Raw genomic sequence first — 16,295 nt, 5'->3', positions numbered from 1 at the left:
TTAATAAATAAAATCTTTTTAAAAAAATTAGCAAAAGCTCAAATTCCAGGAAGGAAAATAAAGGCATGTGACACTCTGAAAATGTGACATGTGAGTTGATACCTGATGAACAAGAATCAGTTATATGAAAATTTGAGTTGCTGCATTCCAGGTTAAGGGAACAGTGAATGCAAAGGCCCTGAGTAGAACAACTTTATATGTTCAGTGAACATATAAAAAACTCGGGAACAAAAAGGACGGCTGGAGCATGGTGGGCAAGGGAGAGAAAAGTGGTAGTAGGTGAGGCTGGAGAGGTGGGCAAGAGCAAGGATATGAGGAGCAGTGGTTCTCAATCCTCTCTGCTCATTAGACTCGCTAGAGGTGCTTTCTAAAAACATAAATGACTGGGTCCACTCTCTCAAAGAAACCGATTTAATTGGTCTGAGGTGGGATTCAGCCATAGGTGCTTTGAAAAAAACACCCTGGAGATTCTGATAGATATCCAAAGTTCAGACTTTAAAATATTAAGACTTTCAGAGAGTCTGAAATAAGGATAATATGTGTCAAACAGTGTGGGTGAACAAAGAAAATTAGTGATATTTAAACAGAAAGCTGGAGAATCATTTCAAAGAACATTCTCCACAGAGAAATGTGAGCAATCTTAATTGCCTGACCTCTTGAGAACATAAAAGCATTGTCTGCCAAGAAAACTTAGCCCAAGAGACACCAAGTCATAAAATATCAAGACATTCCAGGGGTGCCTGGCTGGTTCAGATGGTTAAGCATCTGCCTTGGACTCAGGTCATGCTCCAGGGTCCTGGGATTGAGCCCCCCATTGGACTCCCTGCTCAGTGGGGAGCTTGCCTCTCCCTCTCTCTCTGCCATCCCTCCCCTGCTCATGCTCCCTCTCACTCTCTATTTCAAATAGATAAATAAATAAAATCTTTAATAAAAAGTATCAAGACATTCCATCTTTCAAGCTAGCTAACATGTACTGAATCTGAAGATGTGTCAGACATTGTGTGCTCAGCACTTCTGTACAGAATTTCATTTTATCTTCAGAATAATTTCATCATATCTATTAAGTATTTTTGAGATGATAATACTAATTTGGAGATATTAAGTGTTTTACATAACACCACACAGCCACTAAGTGGCAGAGCTGAAATCTGAACTCAGTTCTCTCTGATTCCAAAAAGTCTATGATTGTTACCACTCTTCTGTATGTGAATTGTAGTTTGCTAAGGTTACAAAATGATCAGTCTTCTTTTTTTTTAGAGTACTGCTCCTCTAGGAAAGTTCTCTTGAATTATATTATGAAAGACTTCCAGAAATAGAATGAATCTAACATATTCTGGTAAAAGGACAACTATGGTAGTCATTATCCAGCTACACACCCCCCAAGTAATGAGAGAATATGCACTCTGGCCAAGTGACAAGTTCTGGCCAACGAATGGGAATGATGTCTATCATTTCTTAACTAGAACAAATAATTGCTCATTTTCCACACCTACTGGCAACCCTTCAAATAATGGTTGTTCCATCAGCCAGGTCACAAAAGACCCATGATAGGCAAGTAGTAAGAGCAAAAAATTAGCAAACCTTTGTTCTATACACCACTGAGATTTGGGTGATATTTGATATACAGCATAGCATAGTTTTGGTCTCAACTAGATCCTCTCTGAGTTTTACTAGAGAGGATAAATTACTAGTTTTACTAGGGAGGACAATTCATTTGTTCTTCTTATGTAAGATACATGCCTACAAAGAGCATATGTATGTGTGTATGTGTGTATATGTGTATGTATGTGCATGTTGCTAATAAGTATGTTGAAAATTAAAAACTCGGGATCCCTGGGTGGCACAGCGGTTTAGCACCTGCCTTTGGCCCAGGGCGCGATCCTGGAGACCCGGGATCGAATCCCACGTCGGGCTCCCAGTGCATGGAGCCTGCTTCTCCCTCTGCCTATGTCTCTGCCTCTCTCTCTGTGTGTGTGACTATCATAAATAAATAAATAAAATTATAAAAAAAGAAAATTAAAAACTCCAAGTCCATTGGTGGAAAACATTCTTCAAATATTTTTTCAGTATAATCAGTTATTCAAACTGACAAGGCAGTTGGTAAATGGAAGATCAAAAAACAGCCACATTCAGACCACAAACACTCTCTTGGAAGGAAAATGTGTATGCGAGCCAAGCAAGGACAAAAAGAAGGTCTCCCCCCAAAAAAAAAGTCTCCCGAAAAAGAGCCTACCCACATTAATGTTTCTGTGGTAGAAATATATGAATTCAGTCAACAAATACTGGGAAAGCTACTGTGTGCCAAGCATTATACAAGTGCTAGAGATAGAATAGTGAACAGAACAGCCCCAAATCCCTTCTTTCATGAAGCTTATATTCCAGTGGGGTAAGGGGGAATAATGGCATGGCTCCAAAGGCACTTAGTTGTGCTGGTATTCTCTTCTTATTTCTCATGATCTGAACATCCATCTGAATAAAGGGGAAAAGCAGCAAGCCAAAAATCTCCCTATTGCTTCAACATTTAGGGTAAAGTGTGAAGCAATAAGTGTAATAATGTAACCTACACTGTCTGAGGCCCTGAAATGCAGGTCATTAATTTGGCTTAACTCTTAAATACTGGTTTTCATTTCCCTTCATAGGAAACAATAGCTCTTTCTTCTTCTGGCTGCACCTGGTACCCAGCCCACTGGACTAGAGAAAGAAACGGAGTCAATGTTTTGATCATTACATCTGGCATCTAAGGTTCCTTTCATCCCCTTGGGAACCCCTGAAGAAATTACTCTCCCTAGGGCAATTATCCACTCAGGCCAGAAGGCTCCAGAGTTTAAAGTAAATGGTAACACCATTTTTTACTTTAACTGGTATCTTTGCATAGAAAATACTGCAGCTCAAGGCCAGCTATGGTTTAATGTATGTGCCATCTCATCCAAGGGTGACAAAGGCAATAACAATCCCAATTCATTTCTTTTATTCTAATAATTAGGAGCTGTGTGAATCTGTAAGTTGTGTATGCCCAAGACCCTGCACAGAGTCTGGTACAAAATATATTAATGAGGGGATCCCTAGGTGGTGCAGCGGTTTGGCGCCTGCCTTTGGCCCAGGGCGCGATCCTGGAGACTCGGGATCGAATCCCACATCAGGCTCCCGGTGCATGGAGCCTGCTCTCCCTCTGCCTATGTCTCTGCCTCTCTCTCTCTCTCTCTCACTGTGTGCCTATCATAAATAAATAAAATTTAAAAAAAAAACAAAAAAAACAAAATATATTAATGAGTAAATATTTGAGGAATAAAGGTGTCCTAAATAATCATAAGGGTGTGTACATGTGTGTGTATAAATATATATAATTATATATTTCAGTTTATAATCTTACATTAAAAATTTATTAGTCAAAAAATTCATTAGTCACAGGTTATAAGTGCACCAACTCATTGTGCTGACAATTGATGACAATAACAAAGAAAAAGAATCAAGCATTAAAATACATGGCCTGAGGCAACTCAGAGTTTTGGTTTCCTCATTTATAAAGTAGTACTAGTAGAGCCTACTTCATGGGATTTTTGTGAGGATTACCTGAAATAATAGCATTATGAAATAACAGGAAAATTATAAAGTGCTGTAAACATATAAAGGATAGCTGTTATTACCATGTGAACAGTTTCCATGTAAAACAGATCTCTGAAGATTTTTAGACTCCTAACGTCTGGATTGTTGTGCTTCTACAACCATAAGGAGTGATTCAACATTCCCAGCCTCTGTTCCAAGCAGTTTACCAAAAGGCTAAGTGTAGATTCTCTATTCTGATATAATTTGCAATTTCCCCCTTAAAACCTATGCTGGATTATAATAACCATCTCACTTGCCCTGGATGAAGTACGCTCCCTAAAGGCACAGCTAATGGTCCAAACTGCGTGTCCATATAGTCCCTGAGGTCTTTTGCATAACAAGGTCCCTGGCGATTGTCATCATTGGAAGAAATTTTAGCCTTTCTAAAGGAACCATTAGACAGCTACTGGCAATTTAACTGTGGTGGGTTGTTATCTTGCCTTCCTAGCTTTAATTAAAGGCCCTGATAGGACACTTGTGTAACCAAGTAAGAAAGCATAAAATACATATTGCCCCCTTGTGGAGGGGAGAATCCCAAGTGACTATGGGCTGGATGACTGTGCCTCAAATTTTGGATGAAAGCACTAAGGAGAGAGAAAATATCTGCAAAGTGGAATTCAGGAGTTTATTGTCCAAGAATTAGTGGTTGTTTTTCTTTTTTTATATATAAATGTATATTTTATTGGTGTTCAATTTGCCAACATACAGCATAACACCCAGTGCTCATCCCGTCAAGTGCCCCCCTCAGTGCCTGTCATCAATTCACCCCCACCCCCCGCATTTCACTCAGCATAATACCCTCCAGTTCCATCCACGTCGAAGCAAATGGTGGGTATTTGTTGTTTCTAATGGCTGAGTAATATTCCATTGTATACATACACCACATCTTTTTGTTGTTGTTGTTCATAATGTTTTTTTAATAATAAATTTATTTTTTATTGGTGTGCAATTTGCCAACATACAGACTAACACCCAGTGGTCATCCCGTCAAGTGCCCCCCTCAGTGCCCGTCACCCAATCACCCCATCCCCCGCCCTCCTCCCATTCCACCACCCCTAGTTCATTTCCCAGAGTTAGGAGTCTTCATGTTCTGTCTCCCTTTCTGATATTTCCTACCCATTTCTTCTCCCTTCCCTTCTATTCCCTTTCACTATTATTTATATTCCCCAAATGAAGGAGACCATATAATGTTTGTCCTTCTCCAAATGACTTACTTCACTCAGCATAATACCCTCCAGTTCCATCCACGTTGAAGCAAATGGTGGGTATTTGTCATTTCTAATGGCCGAGTGATATTCCATCGTATACATAAACCACATCTTCTTTATCCATTCATCTTTTGATGGACACCGAGGCTCCTTCCACAGCTTGGCTATTGTGGACATTGCTGCTAGAAACATCGGGGTGCAGGTGTCCCGGCGTTTCATTGCATCTGTATCTTTGGGGTAAATCCCCAGCAGTGCAATTGTTGGGTCGTAGGGCAGATCTATTTTTAACTCTTTGAGGAACCTCCACACAGTTTTCCAGAGTGGCTGCACCAGTTCACATTCCCGCCAACAGTGCAGGACTGTTCCCCTTTTTCCACATCCTCTCCAACATTTGTGGTTTCCTGCCTTGTTAATTTTCCCCATTCTCACTGGTGTGAGGTGGTATCTCATTGTGGTTTTGATTGTATTTCCCTGTGTTTTTCATGACATCCTTGGGAGAGAATATTGAGTACTGTTTCACATCCCCAAGCATTTCATAGATGAGGCAGATATATACCTAGCAACCAATCTCTGGGAATAGCCTATCTCCTCAACTATAAGACTATCATGACAGTGCCCATATATAGAAACCTGGAAAACACTACCTCAGCCAGGTGATCAAGGTTAACATTATCAGTGGTAAGTTAAGTTAATAGCATGCACCCTTGGGGATCCCTGGGTGGCTCAGTGGTTTAGCACTTGCCTTTGGCCCAGGGCATGGTCCTGGAGTCCCAGGATCAAGTCCTGCATCAGGCTCCCTGCATGGAGCCTGCTTCTCCCTCCGCCTATATCTCTGCCTCTCTTTCTGTGTCTCTCATGAGTAAATAAATAAAATCTTAAAAAAAAAATAGCATGCACCCTTGATAAGGTACAATGAGAATGACACTTCACTGTTATGACCTTCTTCCACAATACCAGTGATCCCAATCTAACCATGGGAAAAAACATTCCCCCTGGAACTCTCTGTACTGCCTTGCATTTGCAAATTTTCTGTAAGTTAAAACTATTTTAAAGTAAAAATTATTATTAAAATTTTACTCAGGGGAATAAAGAGTGGATTCAATCTCTTTTTTTTTAAATAGATCTTATTTATTTATTCATGAGAAACAGAGAGACAGAGGGAGAAGCATGCAGGGAGCCTGACGTGTGACTCGACCTCAGGTCTCCAGGATCACGTCCTGGGCCAAAGACAGCACTAAACCGCTGAACCACCCAGGCTGCCCTCAATCTCTTTTTTAAAAAACTGTATGAAGGGCAGCCTGGGTGGTTCAGCGGTTTAGCGCTGCCTTCAGCCCAGGGCGTGATCCTGGAAACCTGGGATAGAGTCCCACGTCAGGCTCCCTGCATGGATCCTGCTTCTCCCTCTGCCTGTGTCTCTGCCTCGCTCTCTCTCTGTGTCTCTCATGAATAAATAAATAAAATCTTTTTTAAAAATTGTATTAAAATCATTGTGGAAAGGGAAATGATGGTGGCTATTGCCAAAATGATTGATGCCAAGATTTGAGGAAGACCTCAACATGAGACAGGAAACCATCAAAATCCTAGAGGAAAACACAGGTGGAAAAATCCTTTACCTTGGCCGCAGCAACTTCTAATTAGACACATTGCCGGAAGCAAAAACAAAAGCAAAAAAGAACTATTGGGACTTCATCAAGAGAAAAATCTTCTGCACAGTGAAGGAAAGAGTCAACAGAACTAAAAGGCAACCTATGGAATGGGAGAAGATATTTGTAAATGACATATCCGATAAAGGATTATTGAAAATCTGTAAAGAACTTACCAAACTCAACACCCAAAAAACAATCCAGTTTAAAAATGAGCAGAAAACATGGATAATTTTCCAAGGAAGACATCCAGATGGATGACAGACACATGAAAAGATGTGCAACATCACTCATCATCAGGAAAATACAAATCAAAACCAGGATGAGATACCACCTCATACCTGTCAGAATGGGTAAAATTAACAACACATGGAACAACAGGTGTTAGCAAGGATTTGGAGAAAGGGGAAACCTCTTGCACTCTTGGTGGGAATGCAAACTCCAGTGTGGCCACTCCAGAGAACATTTTGGAGCTTCCTCAAGAAGTTAAAAATAGAAGAACATTACGATCCAGCAGTTGCACTAATAGGTATTTACCCAAAGGATATAAAGATACAAAATTGAAGGGGTACATGCAATTGAAGGGGTACATGCACTTACTTAGATGCTTAGAGCAGCATTATCCACAAGAGCCAAACTATGGAGAGAGCCTAACTGTTCACCAACTGATGAATGAATAAAGAAAATGCAGATAAAGAAGATGAAATACTACTCAGCCATGAAAAAATGAAACCTTGCCATTTGCAAGGACATGGATGAAGCTAGAGTGTATTATGCTAGGTGAAATAAGTCAGTCAGAAAAAGATAAATACAATAGATCTCATTCATACGTGGAATCTAAGAAAGAAAACAGATGAACTATAGGAAGAGGGGAAAAGAAAAGAAGGAGAGAAGAAAACAAGCCATAAAAGACTGTAAACAGGAATGCCTGGGTGGCTCAGTGGTTGAGCATCTGCCTTCAGCTCAGGGCATGATCCTGGAGTCCTGGGATCAAGTCCCACATCAGGCTCCCTGCATGGAGCCTGCTTTTCTCTCTGCTTATGTCACTGCCTGTCTCTCTGTGTGTGTGTGTGTGTGTGTGTGTGTGTGTGTGTGTGTGTGTGTGTCTCATGAATAAATACACGGAAAAAAGACTCTAAACAATAAGAATAAACTGAGGGTTGATGGAGGGAGTTGGGGGGGGTAGGTGGGCTAGATGAATGATGGGTATTAGAGATAGCACTTGTGATGAGCACTGGGTGTTGTAAGTAAGGGATGAAATACGGAATTCTGCTCCAGAAACCAATATTGCACTCTATATTAACTAAAATTTAAATTTAAAAAAGAGGGAAAAAAAGAATATATTGATCAGCCAAATCATAGGAAGATCCATATGTACCTGTGCCTTCTCCATGTTGTGGTCCCTATCTGAGATGCCTATTAGCTCTCCTTTCCACCTACTCATAGTCTTGCCATCTTCTAAAGCCCAATTCAAATTGCATCTCCTCCAGGAACCTCTCTGTACCCAATCCCCCCCACCCCACACACACACCAGCTAAGCCTGTATTAAGTTCTATTGTTTCCTAAAGGAATAGGGGGATGGAATGCACAAGGGAGCAGGATGCCACCTTCTAATGAACACTATTATTAGTTGAGCCTGTGCTATTGGCCAGGTGCTATCTTCCTCTTATGATTACATCAGACCCACCCAGATAAGCTAGGATAATCTCCCCATCTCAAGGTCCTTAACTTAATCATGTCTGCAAAGTCCTTTTTTGCTGTATAAGGTAACATTCACAGTTTCTGGAGGTTAGGACATGGATATTTTTGGAGAGCCTTTTTTCAGTCAACCACACTGGGCTTAGCCTTGGAACTTCATTCATTAGAGAACCAAGGAGACCTATTGATGTCTGAGCCCATGAGAGATACTCTCTTCTGCATATACGTGGGGTACCAATGAACTCTGAAGGTGAAAAATGTCACTGGTCTGATCTCTGTCATCAATAAGCAGCAAGCAACATGTAAGCACAGACTTCACTAAACCCAATTCCTGTTGCCAGCAACTGCCATTCACAAAGACATAAACTGGCAAAGTTTGTGTTCAAACCAGTCAGCAACATCATCTCAAAATTATTTCCAAATGAGTTCATGTCAAGACAGACACCTTGTAGTGACTAGCACATAGTCAATGCTCAGTAAAAGCCATGAGTTTGAAGGATTTCTCATAATTTAATCAATGAGTTGAAACTTCAGATACGATTCCCTTAGCTGTCCTTGCTAGGATGCCAAGCTATATCCAGCTATGATGCCATAAGAGTCCAGCTATGCCATAAGAGTGAAGCATGCCAATATCCCAGGCTCCTTGAAAGTCATGAGAGGTCTGATAATGGGCTATAGAGCAGTATGGATCTTGATATCATCAGCTCCATGGACAAGAATAGTCCACTAATGTGCTGAGGCTTAGCACTGAACCGTAAGAGGAAGTTGCTCCTGCATTTCTTCTTTCCCCTCCCAGCTTTGTCTTATAGGTTGCTGTTGCTTTAACCACAGGGTGTCCAGAGAAACGTCAACTCTCCTCCCAAGGGACTATGATCCTTCCAACTGTGCACCAGAGACTTGGGACTATAATAGCATAGATCCCACCACAAGAAAAGAAGGAAGGAACCAGTTTTTTGGCAGATACGGAGCTGAGTTTTGTGAAGGAGTGGAAGGACTTTCTGGATCAATACCATTTTCTGGTAAGGAAAAAAACGCATGCAGTAACTTGGTAGTGACTCCAGTAATTGAGAAGTTCTGAAAGTGTATTATTTAAATGTAGAGAACAGCAGTAAGAGTCATGTCACCTTGCCATAATTGGGTAACTGCTGATCCAACTCTAGATAAATGTCTCTTTGACAGGAAAATGGACTGTTCTACTTTATGAAAGTTGTTAGAAATATAGCAGAAATCTGTGATAGCATTTTCTTGCATTGGCTTTGGAATTGTGCTGCTTGCTCCATGAATGGCTTTTGTTAATTACTCACCATTCAGTGCCTCAGTCACTTCATATGTAAAACAAAATGCTTAGGGCACTTTGGTGGCTCAGTCTGTTAAGCGTCTGGACTTTTGATTTCCACTCAGGCCGTGATTGCAGGATTAAGATCTCAGGATCAGGAGATCAATGTCCGTGCCTAGTCTGGAGCCTGCTTAGGATTCTCTATTCCTTCTGTTCCCCACTCGAGTCCACTTGCACTCTTTCTCTATTTTAGTATATGTGCTGCCGAAGTGAGCACGCACTCTTTCTCTAAAAAAAATTTAAAAATAAAAATAAGACAAAAGTCCTTCTCTGAAGGGTGTTGAGAGAATTAAGCAAGATATTACATAAAAAAAAAAAAAAACAAACAAACAGTGCTGAGTACACACCAATTGCTCAAACATCTTTCCACGGGCAAAGTTTCCCTTAACACACTGGAAATCACTAAGACTTTAGAAATCACCTACTTAAATTCTCTTACTTTTATAGATACCTTCTGGAAATGTTTTGCTAAACACGTGTAAATACAATTTCTACCTAAAAGAGTCAGTGATTCTCAGATTTGATCCTGGAATCATGTGAACTTCCCGCAGGATCCAAAGTCAGGAAATGGCTGTGCTGAATGCAAAATGACGGCTCTTCAGTTTCATGGTCTTCCTAACGGCCTAGGCCTATCCATACAAATCTACCCAGAAAATCAATAGCAGACCAAAGAGATAGAAAGAAGAAATGTTACTGGCAAAAAATTTTTACAGTTTAAATGAAAAATCCTCCTCTGAGATATCTTGATTTGCATTTTATTAGTAATGATTGTGTGTATATGCAAGACCTATTTCACTGATGATGCACATAATGCAGGTAATGCTGAAGTGTATATTCAGATCAGATCTATTTTGATATTTAGTTTTAGACTTGTTGGTATGTTAATTTGGTGATATGGCAAATTTATCTATGGAGGTATGGGTAATCAGAACAATTCATCAAATTGATTCAAAAAATTCATCATTTCTTAATTTGGAGAAGAGAAAGATTTGCATTAAAAACTATGTGCTCTGTTATCTGCACTATTCTCCTTAGGAAGCAAGAATTTTCCAGGTGTCCCATAATATAATCTTTCCAATTCATCATTAAACCGGGTCAAAATGATGGAAGTGAAGACTAGAATGTCTCAGACTGATGGGGCTGAGTTCAGCCTGGAGCACAGTAACAGGGCATTTTTTAAGGCAAAAATAAGCTACCAAAATGTTGGTGGCTCCAATCCAATAGCTTTTCTAGTTCTTTTCTGGTTTTTTTTTTTTATCGTTGTTGTTGTTGTTGTTGTTGATGATGATGTCAAACAGTGAAAGCCTTCTGCCATAAACAGTTTTGAAGGTTGATTTTTAACATGCAGGGTTTACTGAGTCCTAGCTACCCACCAGGCACAGTGGTAAGGCACACTTAAAACCCACAACTACCAATGAAGAAGGTACTACCATTACTTTCATTGCACAGATGAAATGAAACTTGAAGATATTAAGCATCTTGTCAAAAGGCATCCAGAGAGACAAGTGTGGATGCAAGTATGTAGGTGGTCTATGTGCTCGCGTGTGTGTGTGGATGTGTATACGTGTGTGTGTGTGTGTGTGTGTGTGTGTGTGTGTTTAGGAGAGAAGTGGGGTCTCACTTTCAGCAAAATGCTAAATCATAAGCATAGCCCCACTACTTTCCTTTTCCCCACCCTTCTCTACTCTTGCTACATCCACCACACTTGCCCACACGTGGTCCTTTTTCTTTCTTCCTTGTGGATCCTTGACATAATGGAGATTTTAATACCAATGATGTTGCCAGAAATAGCTCTTCCTATGCTATAGTAAGTTGCATTTCCACCAAATGGGGCTCTTGCTTCTCCAGACATCACCCTGAGCAGCAAAGAAGGCTTGACAACAACAATGAGGGGATGGTACACCTTACATCCTTTGTTCTGAGGCAGACTCAGACACCCTTTGCACCTGAAGATTTTTCCATTCCATACAAGGCAACTAAGTTGGAGGACCAAAAGGCAAAAAGATAAGGGTATTCATTTGCAGCAAGAAACGTTTATTAAAGAAGGCAACACAAGGAGGCTAAATAGCAGAGAGGTTGAGTACACAAGCTCTGAAGTCAGATCATACAGGTCGAAACCTGGTGTCTGCCACTATGAGATGAATGACCTTAGGCAAGTTACTTAAGTCTACATAGGTCTCAGATTCCCCATCTGTAAAATAGAGATAATAATGGCACTAACTTCACAATATTGTCATGAATACTAAATAATATCAGAAATGCAAAATGCCTGGTCTACAGCAAGCATTTAATAAATAAATACTGGCTTCTATTATTGAAGACAGCCCTGTAAATCATGTGAAGTGCTAAGGATAAAATACATAGATAGTCTCTACCCACACCATCTAGGTAGGTTAGGGAGACAAGATATATATATTGAAAACAATTAATAATTTTAGGCAAAAAACTGTCACGTGAGGAACATTTTTAAAAAATATTTTACTTGTTTATTCATAAGAGACACAGAGAGAGAGGCAGAAACATAGGCAGAGGGAGAAGCAGGCTCCTTGCAGGGAGCCTGATGCTGGACTGGATCCCCAGACCTGGGATCACGCCATGAGCTGAAGGCAGACGCTCAACTGCTGAGCCACCCAGGCATCCTTCATGCGGGGAATATTGATGCATATTATGGAAATTCAAAGGAAGAAATAACAGTATTATGAAAATAATGTTAAATTACAGATGGCAGTAGGAAGGTGACTTACCAAGGTCACATAAAGCTAGTTTTGAAAGAGTCCAGAGTAAAGTCCAGGTCTCCTGATGTATAAAGTAAAACTATTTCATGAACTTATGCCACCATAGTACTAATGAAAATAATCCCTTTTTTTTAAGATTAAAAAAAATTTATTCATGAGAGACACAGAGAGAGAGGCAGAGACATGGGCAAAGGGAGAAATAGGCTCCCTGCAGAGAGGCCTGATGTGGGACTCGATCCCAGGACCTCGGATCATGACCTGAGCCAAAGACAGATGCTCAACCACTGAGCCACCCAGGCATCCTGAAAATAATCTTAACAAAAGCATTAGTTAAAACTTTGAATGTACTGTCTACATGCTGGGCATTTTTACACACATCATCTGATTAAATCTTCATTATAACCCTAGGAGAGAGGTATTATATTCCTTCCCTCCCCCATATTACAGGTGAGAAAATTGAGGTGCAGGAAAGGTAAGTGATTTCCCCAAGGTCCTACCTTCAGAAAGTTGCTGAGCCAGGACTTAAATCAAGGTTTGTAACCAAAATTGTAATGAAGGACTGAGGGGAAAGGAAGGCAGGAAAGCCAGAAGGAAGCAGAATGACAAACTAAATCTTAGGGCTAGAAATGGACATTCATGAAAAGTGAATGGACTTCTTTTACTGGAAGAGGAAATTCAAGGGGAGGAGTTAGAGAATAATTAGAATTCTCATTCATTTGGGGAATATAAATAATAGTGAAAGGGAATATAAGGGAAGGGAGAAGAAATGTGTGGGAAATATCAGGAAGGGAGACAGAACATAAAGACTCCTAACTCTGGGAAACGAACTAGGGGTGGTGGAAGGGGAGGGGGCGGGGGATGGGGGGGAATGGGTGACGGGCACTTGACGGGATGAGCACTGGGTGTTTTTTTGTATGTTGGTAAATTGAACACCAATAAAAATTAATTTATTAAAAAAAAAAAGAATCGAGTATGAGACAGAAGCAGGGTTTGAATGTCCACTGTGGCAACAAATACTCTGTTTGTTTATTGTTTGGTTGGAGAAGAGGATAGGGACAGAAGGTGGGAGCTTGACAAATCTATAGTCATCAATTTCGTTTTGTTTTGTTTTGTTTTGTTTTTAAGAATAATCTGATCATAGACAGAATGAAGAGAGAGAGGCCAGTGGTGGGGAGACTGATCAGTGGCTGACTGCCACAACTCTGAAGACGTATGGGTCTTTTTCAGGTGTTCTCCAGCTTCCGGCGGGTGTGGGGGGCGGTGGCACACAGCTACAATCCACTCCCCAATTTCACCACAGAGCATTCGGAGAGAGACTAACCCTCTCCACTCATCTCTCCCCACAGGCTGCTGAATTTCCATATTCACATAAGTTGACAAAGCCCTTTGGGAATCATGATGTTTTTCCGCTACCAGTCATTCAGATTCATCTGGTTTACCAAGCCAACAGGCCGGTACCTTCACAAAGATCACCAGCTCTGTGCCTCTCTGACTCTTGCTGACTTTGAAGCCATAAATCGCTGTGAGAAGTCACTGCCTAAGAAATTTAACTTTGCTAGGGATGTGCTGGACCAGTGGTCCCAAAAAGAGAAGGTATGACATGACAGGCTTCCTTTAGATGCTTGGTATTCACATATGTCTTAGGCTCCCATTTCCTTGTTCTGTGGTCCATTTCCACCCTTAATTCAGTTCTTTCAACCTTTTTGCTTTCCTTTGTTTGTTTTCCCCTTACCCTTCTCTCTCCCAAGGGAAGATCTTTTTTTTTTTTTTTTCCCAAGGGAAGATCTTTGAAACGAAACTCCACATGCTGTCTTTCTCTGGAGCCTCCTCAGTCCAGCTCATGGTGGTCACTTATAGAGTCCTGCCTCTTTTTCCTTCATTTTCTTCAAGTCCCATGCAGCAGCTCTTTGCTCTCTATACATTTGTTTGGGCTGGCCATAGGCTTATCCAAAAAGCAGTCATTTGAACTTTGATTTTACAATGACAGTGACTAGAAGAGAATCAGACATTGAAAAGAATAAAGCAAAAAGCCTTGAATGTTTGCAGTGTAGCCTCAGGTCAAGTCCCTGCTTCCTGACCCCACCCCACCCCAGGCCCTGAGCTAGACACTTACCCACCAGTGATTACCAAAATTCACTGCAAGGAGTTGTGCCTCAGCAAATGCAGGCACAAGATATACAAGACATCAAATAATGTTGAATCAATCTTTCTTATTAAATTGAGGGGAAAATCTTCCTTTAAATCCATTTACATCTTTAACAGCCTCTCTTATTCTTGCTAAACTCTTTTGAACAGAAAGAGCAGATAGTATTTGAAAATCTCTGGACAAAATTTAAGGGCATACTTTGTTTTTAATGTACTTATTTTTCAGTAACCTATTTTTCACAAGTAGTAACTGGTTCTCCAGTTATGGTGATGAATAAATGCATTTTCCTTCTTAAGTAAATGTACATAAGAAAAATGAGCGGATGTAAAGAAAAATACAAAGAACAATAGCACAGGTGTGGACAGATCTGGCAAAAAATAGTGATACTCCAATGACTAAAGATTGAGAAATACCTGCCTATATTATTTCATCTAATCCCCATTACCACCCTGGGGGGTTGCAGATAAAGAAATTAACCTCATAGAAGTTAAGCTTCTTATCCAAGGTCACCAGTCTCAAAGGTACAGGAACCAATTCCTGATTTTAGGGAGCTTATACCCATAGGGCAGGGCCTATATCATAGTGTCATGGAGTCATCTAGCATTTGAGCAAAATGTTGCAGGAATACAGCACAGCTGAAAGAAGAAGAGGAGGTTAAGAAAAGCTTCACAGAGGAAGTAAAATGGAAATTGAGTTTTGAAATGTTTTCCAACCAGGGACAGTAAAAGCAACGTTCCAGATATTCCAGATAGGGGAAGAAAGGAGGAGTAATTTTTTTTCCAGGTAACACATAAAGCAAAGAGGTATTGCAGCATGGACAGTGTACTTTGTAGAATCATATGAACATATGAAAAGTTTCCTCCAGGAATCAATCACTTGGTGAGCCTCCCCCGAAAAGCCCACCATCTTATTCCTTGTTACCTATGAAATCCATTCTTTAGCCTTTTGGGTTAAAAAAAAAAAAAGATGTTAAGTTCCTAATCAACCTTAGTACAAGTGGGGTTATTTGGATGGAACAGACTGTTAACTTGAGCAAGAAAAAAATTTATTGGACATGGGAGTGCTCACAAAACTGGGTTGCAAGCCATACAGTCTCAGCAAGACCAGGAACCAGGACAGCTCCCTGGGGATACGTAAGCACCAAAAGCCCAATGAATAATTACTCTGACGGGCTGTCTCATCTAGGCTGTATTCTTTTTTTTTTTTAAATATAACCGATTTTAATAGTTGTATCTCTTTAATCTCACATTGCAAATCTTATTACCTAATAACATTAAGTAATTATTTATATTATAAGAAAATAGATTCAAAATAAAAATATCAATATTATTATTGGCTATTTGGTTACCAAATGAAATTTATATATACTTACTACTCTATTTGTCCTTAGAACATGTATCACTAGGGACGCCTGGGTGGCTCAGCGGTTGAACGTCTGCCTTATGGCTCAGGGCGTGATCCTGGAGTCCCCAGATCGAGTCCCACATCAGGCTCCCCTCATGGAGCCCACCTCTCCCTCTGCCTATGTACCTGCCTCTCTCTCTCTCTGTGTCACTCACAACAAACAAATAAAATATTTAAAAAAAAGCATGTATCACTAATAATGTAGAGTCAAAATAGCTGTGATTGAGCTCCTTGAAATAATCTCCCTTTTTTTTTTGTGGTTCCTCAGTTTGTTTTTTTATTTTTAGAAATTGCTTAAGTTTACTTTTGAAATGTCAAAATTTTCTATGTTTCCAAAGTTAGAACTACATAATAAGGCATATTTGGAGAAGTATCATGCCCATTCTCAGTCCTCTACTCTGTTACCTCCTTTTCCTATATTTAAACATTTTAGTCTTTGTTTACAGGATTTTTGTAAATATAAGTGAATACATACACAAATATAAATAGAAATAAGAATGTTTGTGTTTGCTGTCCTATCAT

The 16,295-nt window shown here is 40.1% G+C and overlaps 1 protein-coding gene across 1 annotated transcript in view; it reads left to right on the top strand.

The window, feature by feature from the left end:
• The first annotated feature begins 9,015 nt into the window (after nt 1-9,015).
• LOC121487415 (acyl-coenzyme A synthetase ACSM4, mitochondrial) overlaps nt 9,016-16,295 on the top strand; it is a 29,252-nt gene continuing 21,972 nt past the window's right edge. Inside the window, exons 1-2 of the mRNA XM_041749108.1 lie at nt 9,016-9,171; nt 13,570-13,816. Coding sequence (XP_041605042.1) covers nt 13,619-13,816 — 198 coding nt within the window. The 5' untranslated portion in view covers nt 9,016-9,171; nt 13,570-13,618. The remainder of the gene's footprint in view (nt 9,172-13,569; nt 13,817-16,295) is intronic.

This window comes from Vulpes lagopus, chromosome 3 (genome assembly GCF_018345385.1).
Source record: "Vulpes lagopus strain Blue_001 chromosome 3, ASM1834538v1, whole genome shotgun sequence".
In the NCBI taxonomy this organism is placed as follows: domain Eukaryota; kingdom Metazoa; phylum Chordata; class Mammalia; order Carnivora; family Canidae; genus Vulpes; species Vulpes lagopus.
This window is presented reverse-complemented; position numbering and strand designations above follow the sequence as displayed.